Source organism: Solanum dulcamara, chromosome 8, assembly GCF_947179165.1.
Source record: "Solanum dulcamara chromosome 8, daSolDulc1.2, whole genome shotgun sequence".
Classification (NCBI taxonomy): Eukaryota; Viridiplantae; Streptophyta; class Magnoliopsida; order Solanales; family Solanaceae; genus Solanum; species Solanum dulcamara.
Window position 1 is genome coordinate 5,280,477 of NC_077244.1, and position 7,234 is coordinate 5,287,710.

At 29.3% G+C, this 7,234-nt stretch overlaps 1 protein-coding gene across 4 annotated transcripts; it reads left to right on the plus strand.

The window, feature by feature from the left end:
* Positions 1-3,594: 3,594 nt before the first annotated feature.
* LOC129900784 (exosome complex component RRP41-like) lies at positions 3,595-6,864 on the plus strand. 4 transcript variants are annotated; one of them, XM_055975832.1, is made up of 4 exons: positions 3,657-3,694; positions 5,160-5,256; positions 5,618-5,689; positions 5,916-6,864. In XM_055975832.1, the coding sequence occupies exon 4, from the start codon at positions 5,939-5,941 to the stop codon at positions 6,704-6,706; it is 768 nt and encodes a 255-aa protein (XP_055831807.1). In that variant the 5' UTR covers positions 3,657-3,694; positions 5,160-5,256; positions 5,618-5,689; positions 5,916-5,938; the 3' UTR covers positions 6,707-6,864. The 4 variants fall into 4 exon arrangements, with proteins under 4 accessions (XP_055831805.1, XP_055831806.1, XP_055831807.1 ...); XM_055975830.1 differs by lacking the exon at positions 5,160-5,256 and having other exon boundaries at positions 3,595-3,694; XM_055975831.1 differs by lacking the exon at positions 5,160-5,256 and having other exon boundaries at positions 3,595-3,694; positions 5,933-6,864.
* The last annotated feature ends 370 nt before the right edge of the window (positions 6,865-7,234 follow it).

Here is a 7,234-nt window from a genome sequence, read left to right on the forward strand (position 1 = left end):
CATAAAGTTCTTAAAGTCAGTTAAAAATGAAAAGTTAGGATTCCTAACTTTTTTTTCTAAGTGCTTAAAGTCATTTTCTTTAACAATAGAAATTATTTTTATATCCCTTATATTTTAACTAAATTCCCAAATTATTCTTTTTATTTTTTTTATCCTAAAATTCACATCATTTTCCTCATTTAAGCATTTTTATCCAAACACTCAACTGCTTATTTATAAAAATAACTTTCAGCACTTCAAAGTTCTAAAAGCATTTCATACATAAAAGTTATTTTTTTTAATCCTATCCAAATTGGCTGAAAGTCTAGTATTTCTTCTGAAATTACTGTGACGACAACAATACTCATCCATTATATTGCCCATTAAACATGATTCCTAGTCAACCCCTTTTTCTCTATGTTGCTCGGACTCTTTAAAAATGATGGCGCACTCGTGTGGATTCTTAAAAATGCACTACTTTTGAAGGATCCAACATGCATCCGTTGACATTTTCGAAGAGTTCGACCAACATAGTTTTTTTTCTTTTCAGAACTTTAAATTCCAAAAATCACAACTTCAAAACTCAAATTTTCAAGTTTTAAATCCATAATCTACCGTAAAATTAGAGCTTAAAATACTGTCTCCATCACTAAGTGCGAGAAACAAAAAATACAATGATCATGAGTTCATGACATTGCTCTCCAATAAAAGTATCAAAAGAAAAACCAAAAAAGAAACAATTTTGCAGCAGACCCAATAAGCAAAAACTAGAAATAAGCAAAACCCACAAGTCAAAAAAGTTCAATTTTACCTTGAAATCGATAGCAATGCCTTTCTTGTTGGATATTTTCTGGGTAAGAAAGCTCTTTGACCATGAAATTTGATCAGATTTTATCTTTAAACTAGTTCAGATCAGTTTTTGAATTTTTGGAACTTCAAATAAAATGCATGTTTAAACACAATTTTAAAAGACAGTCTGGTGCACTAAAACTCTGGCTATATGCTAATTCCAAAAAAAAAAATGGACCACATGGATTTACTGTACACCATCTTTCCCTGCATTTCTGATAGATGATATTTCCATGGCTTAAACAAATGATCTCAGTCACACAATAATAACTTTACCCGTTACCAAGGCTCCTCTCCGCACACAACTTTAAATTTCAAAAATCACAAACTTCAAAATCTCAAATTTTCAAATTTCAAATTCATAATCTACAATCAAACTAGAGCTTAAAATACTGTCTCCATCACTAAGTGCAAGAAACAAAAAATACCATGATCATGAGTTCATGACATTGCTCTCCAATAAAAGTATCAAAAGTAAAACAAAAAAGAAACAATTTTGCAGCAGACCTAATAAGCAAAAACTAGAAATAAGCAAAACCCATAAGCCAAAAAAGTTCAATTTTACCTTGAAATCAATGGCAATGCCTTTCTTGTTAGATTTTTTCTGGATAAGAAAGTTCTTTAACAGAGCTGTTTCTTCTTCTTTTCTCCATTTGTTTGTGAGCTGAAAAATGGGTTGTTTGAAAGATTGAATTTTGGGTGAGAAAGAATGAGGACAAGGACTCCATAGAAGAAGCCCTTGCTTCATCATTATTGCCATTTTTCTTCTTTACTTTGCTTCAGTTTGGATGATTTTTTTTTTGTTTTTTTTTTTGTCTTGAAGAATTCAAGATAATATTGTTCTTTTTTTTTTCCTGTACTTTTGACAGAATAAGATGTGGCTTGAAGCTTTGTAATTTGGAATTTTTATTGCAAATTGTTTTGATAAATATAGAGAGATTGTATTTTTTAAAAATCTTATTATATTGTATAAAATATCATGTATTAAAAATATGAAAAATAAATGCACAATTTATAAGAAAATTAGGATAAAAATAAGTTATTAAAAGTTGAGGTATTTAATTGAAACATGATTTAGTTTGAGTGTTTAAGCTTGTATTTATGCGTTCGATATGAAGTTATTATTTCATATCAGTATTTGGACATGCGATTTGTGATTATAATTTGAAATATTAAACTCCAAGTACTCCCAAAGAAATATGATATTGAGATTTCAAACTGTGATTTAATTTTTAAACAAAATAAAATTTAATTCATAAGTTTACATTTGTAAAGAAAAAATCCATCATTCTAAATTTTTGCAAATAAAAAAATTCATGTTTGGCATGAAGAGAATGTTTATACCATGTGAAAGGATTTTATTAGAGAATAACTAGTTATTACTATTATTAACTCGTGAATCTTTATAAAATTATGTATATTTGAAAGTTTGTAATCACAAATATTTTTTTATAAAAGAAAATATAGATATATGATTTATCAATACGACGCTTTAAGATATTTTGATATCTTATTTATAAATTATAATTTACTCATTTAATAAGATTGTATACGAATTTATGAAAATTTTAATAGTTTTTATGTTAAAAAATAATTCTTCCATATTTATGAGGAAAAAAATACTTAAGAAATTCAAATTGCATGTTCAATAAAATTTTAACTTCATATCAATATGATTTCATACTGCATATTGAGATAAATAATCATCTCTATAATCCCAAGTTAACTTAATGTTGAACCAAACAACCCCTTAAAAGATTGTTCTCTTTGTGGAATAAGTGATAATAATATAATCATTGTATAATAAGTGTGTGTATATTATACACTACATATTATTCTCTTCATCCCAATTATGCAGTGTAGATTGATTAGATACGAAGTTTATGATATATGAAAAGATTTTACAATATTTCAATGTTATTCTTAAAATAAATAAATTTTTAAATAAAATAGTACACCTTTGTAGTCCTTTTTTGCTTAAGAGAGAGATCCAACATGAGTAAAACATCAACAGTGTCATTAAATATTTAACCAAATAAAAAAATGTGTCATTTTGTTTGAATTTGACTAAAAAAACATGTTATATAAATTGAGACAAACTTACGCTTTTAGGAAAGAACACCAATTTGTCAAAACAAATTACAACTAATGACTTTCGAAAGTGATGATCTTGAATTTTTGACCTTCACTTAATCATACATAAACTTTTAACGTCAAAAATCAAAACTTACTAAATTTGACGTTACGACTTACAACACAAACGGGATAAAAAGTTCAAATGGGCCAGTCAACAACAGGCCTCCAATTAAAATGGGAAATTTACATAAATGTATTACATTAAGAAAATATTTATCATTTATAGCAATAATATTTTTTTTTCACTGAACACTTATAATACAATTTTAATACATATTAGCGAGAATAATTTATAAGACTCATATAATACAAGTTTTATTCATGAATAATATATTTATCACATACTTTAATACATTTATAATACATTGTGTCAATTTCTTACCAAACAAGTATAATATATTTTAAAACACTTATAATACATTTATATTGCATGCATAATTCACTTTTAATACATAGTAGATATATCATAATATTACTATATATTGCTATAAATGATAATAAATAAAAAGTATCGCTAAAATCAATAATTATTTATTAAAAAGTGTTTTTCCTATAATTTTTTCAATTAAAATCTTGTCAATGGGTCGATCAAGCCCAATACTATAGCTGGACCAGCAGCCCAAACAAAATCCTAAGCTTCATATAATAAAACCCCAACGCCTCCTCTTCTGTCATTAATCTCGCCAGTAGAGAGAAGAGGAGCAACACTGTTCAACAATGTCGAAGCGAGGTACAATTCAATCTCTATCTGTATTTTCACTGTTTGATCTCATGTATTTTTTTTCAAAAATTTGAGATTTTAGAGAATTTTTAAGTCATATAGCCTTAGAATCCAAATTATTTATCGTTATCAGAATGAGATGAGAAGTCGAATATAGTTAGAGCATGTTCAAAGTGTTTCATGTAGCTTGGTTGATTGCTTGATTAGTTAGCTGTAGTATCAGTGTCAGAGCGAGGATTTTATACTAACGGAATAAGACGTAAACGTACGAAGAAGCCACAGGGTTCAACATCAACTATGTATAAAGTAATTTTAATTTTGTAATTTTACGTCGAATTTTGATCTCATGTATTTTTCACTCTAACTCAAGAGTTATAACTCCTAATAGGAGGGTTTAGCTGCTTAGGGCAAGACCTAGGTTTAATTTCATCTAAGTTATTTCACTTTTTTTATTAAATTAATTTTGTTATAAAGTGAATATTCAACCAAAATAGATTATTTGTTTAGTCTCTCTTAAATTCACCTTATTTAAAAAGTGTTTTTGTGGAAATATGTTTTTTTATAAGAAGTTTTTATGTTTGGTCTATAAATTTAATATTTTTGAGCAGTAATTAGTGAATGGCCATATTTAAAAAAAAATAATTTTTGCTACTAACTAAAAGCTTGGTCAAGCACTTTAATTAGGCTTAGAATCCGTTTGGATTAGCTTATAAGCGGCTTATAAGTTGTTTTCAATTTTTTTGAGTGTTTGACCGATAACTTAAAGTTATTTTATGCTTAAAATAAGCTCTAAAAAATAATTGAATTTGTTTGACTTAACTTATCTAAAACAGCTTATAAGCTGAAAATTAGGGTGGGCCTAAATACCGAAAAATCAAAATATCGAACCAAATTGAACTATTTCGATTTTTCGATTCGATTTTGATTTATTTTTTTATAATTTTAATATTTTGGTTTGGTTTTTCGATTTAAACTAAAATTTATAATACTTTTTTAAAAAAATTATTATACATATATATCTTATATACATAGGCCCAACTGCCCAAGCCCAAATATGAATTAAAATTAGTCCAACTGAACTGGGCAGCATATTCCTAAGGGCAAATTACACTCAGTGGTCATTCGGTCAAAATAATTATCAAAAAAATGATCATTCATTATATAGACATGTATATTCAGTGTATATTTTATGTATAGTCAAACTTTATTTAGTTTTTAAGTATATCATAATATATATTCAGTGTATAAATCAGGTATAAGTAATTTATATTGTATAATCAGTGTATAGTCATGATATATTTTCTATGATTTTAACTATTTTTTATGTAAATAAAATATGATTAAATTTATAATTAATAAATTAATTAATTTATTGTATATATTTAAAAAAGCATGAACCTTCAAAAATGAACTCTAATAAAATGCAATATCATAACTGGAGAAAGTAATATAGGAATCACTCGACTCTATACAGGCTTAAGGCAAACAGCTAATTAAATCACTTCGAATTTGACTTCCAAATTTTGACAAAGGGGAGGAGCTGGCTAATGTTTGTTCTCTCCTAAAATCAGGTATATTTTAGCCAATATTTGTAAAACATCTCACATTGTGCAATACACATAATCAATGAGCACATATCTCAATGCTAAGGGGGGATTACATTGTTAAAATCTCTTGTATGTGCTACTATTGAGTAGGCAAAAAGATGCTTGTAAAGTAGCAATCAATCCATCATCTACTCAACCCCCAAATGATATGTTCGCAATCTACAAAGCGAAATACTTCAAACAAATGTGTTTAGAAGTAAAATTTAAGCACTTTGACATTCCCAAACAGCAAACACGAAAGGTTAAACAGGAAAAATGCAAAAAAACATATTACTAACAGGATATATGAGAGTTCTATCTTATTTTATGTTCCTTTTTGTTGCAGTAATGCAGTAATATCCGGACCCATCTGGCTAGTATCTCGACTAATCCGCTGGATACGTGCAACTAGCATTGGGTATGTTGTTGTTGTTGTTTAGGCCAAAAAATTTGGCTAGGTCAGCTGTCTTATTGGTTTTGCCATCCAGTTATAAGTGTTATGATAATGTTACATACTCTGAAGTCTCTTTTAGTGAAGAGTTCTAATTATATTTTATGATGTGTTACAATGACTAAAATCCTTGGTGCTCTACTGTTTTTCTGTATAATCATTAAACCAAGACATCTCTTGGACTCACCTACAGGGGACAATTCTTTTCAGAAGCTGATGGCTGGAAAAACAGGGTCGACGCCAGCGACCTATTCACCATCTCCAGCAACGCACAAGAAGAAGAGAATCCCCATTACTGATGCTGATTGGGTTCGTCCTGATAATCGTGGCTTCTATCAGTGCCGTCCTGCTTATCTGAGGACTGGTGCTGTGAGTACTGCTGCAGGATCAGCATATGCAGAGTTTGGAAACACCAAGGTCATCGTATCTGTGTTTGGGCCAAGGGAAAGTAAGAAAGCAATGATGTACAGTGATACAGGACGCTTAAATTGTAATGTTAGTTACACAAGTTTTTCCACCCCTAATCGTGGGCAGGGATCAGACAACAAGGAACTTTCCTCAATGTTACACAAAGCTTTAGAGGGTGTTATAATTCTGGAATCCTTCCCAAAGACTTGTGTGGATGTTTTTGCTTTGGTATTGGAATCCGGTGGAAGTGATCTCCCCGTGGTCATATCATGTGCTAGTCTAGCTTTAGCAGATGCAGGAATTTTGCTGTATGACTTGGTTGCCTCAGTTTCGGTATCTTGTCTTGGAAAGAACCTTGTCATCGATCCCATTTTTGAGGAAGAAAGCTACCAAGATGGAAGCTTAATGATAACTTGTATGCCTTCGCGTAATGAGATCACTCAACTGATTGTAACTGGAGGATGGTCAACACCAAAGATTAACGAGGCAATGGAGCTATGCCTTGGTGCTTGCTTCAAACTTGGAGAGGTAATGAGATCATGTTTAAAAGATGCTGTCACTGATTTAAAAGAATAGAGCATCACTACTTTGTGCCTTGACGCAGTGAAGTGTCTATGCTTGTTTTCGTCATCTCAAAAAGTGGAAGTTCTTTAAAATACTTTTTATCTGTACTTCTCCCACACCTTTTGTTCCTCTTGTCTTATCCTTTATATTCACTCCTCTATTTTCATTAAGCAAGTCACCATGGTTATTTCAATATATTTTCTAAGAACATATATAAAATTAATTAAAAAGAGTATATTAGTTAATACTTATTATAATGTTTTTACATTAACAATAGATAGATTAAAACAATAGTTACAAAGAAATAAAAATGAGGGTAGTAAATGTAATATCTTAATTCAAATGAGAGGTCAGAGGGATGAAATTTAGGAAGAAATACTAAATGAAAATAGGGGCTTTGAAGATTTTAATCTGAGGAAATGTAGAAGTTTTATTTTATATATATATATATATGGTAGATGTTGAAACTATTTGGCTTCTTCGTATATATCTACTTTTTATATATTCAACTCTCTTAGTGAAAATTCTGACTTTGCTCAT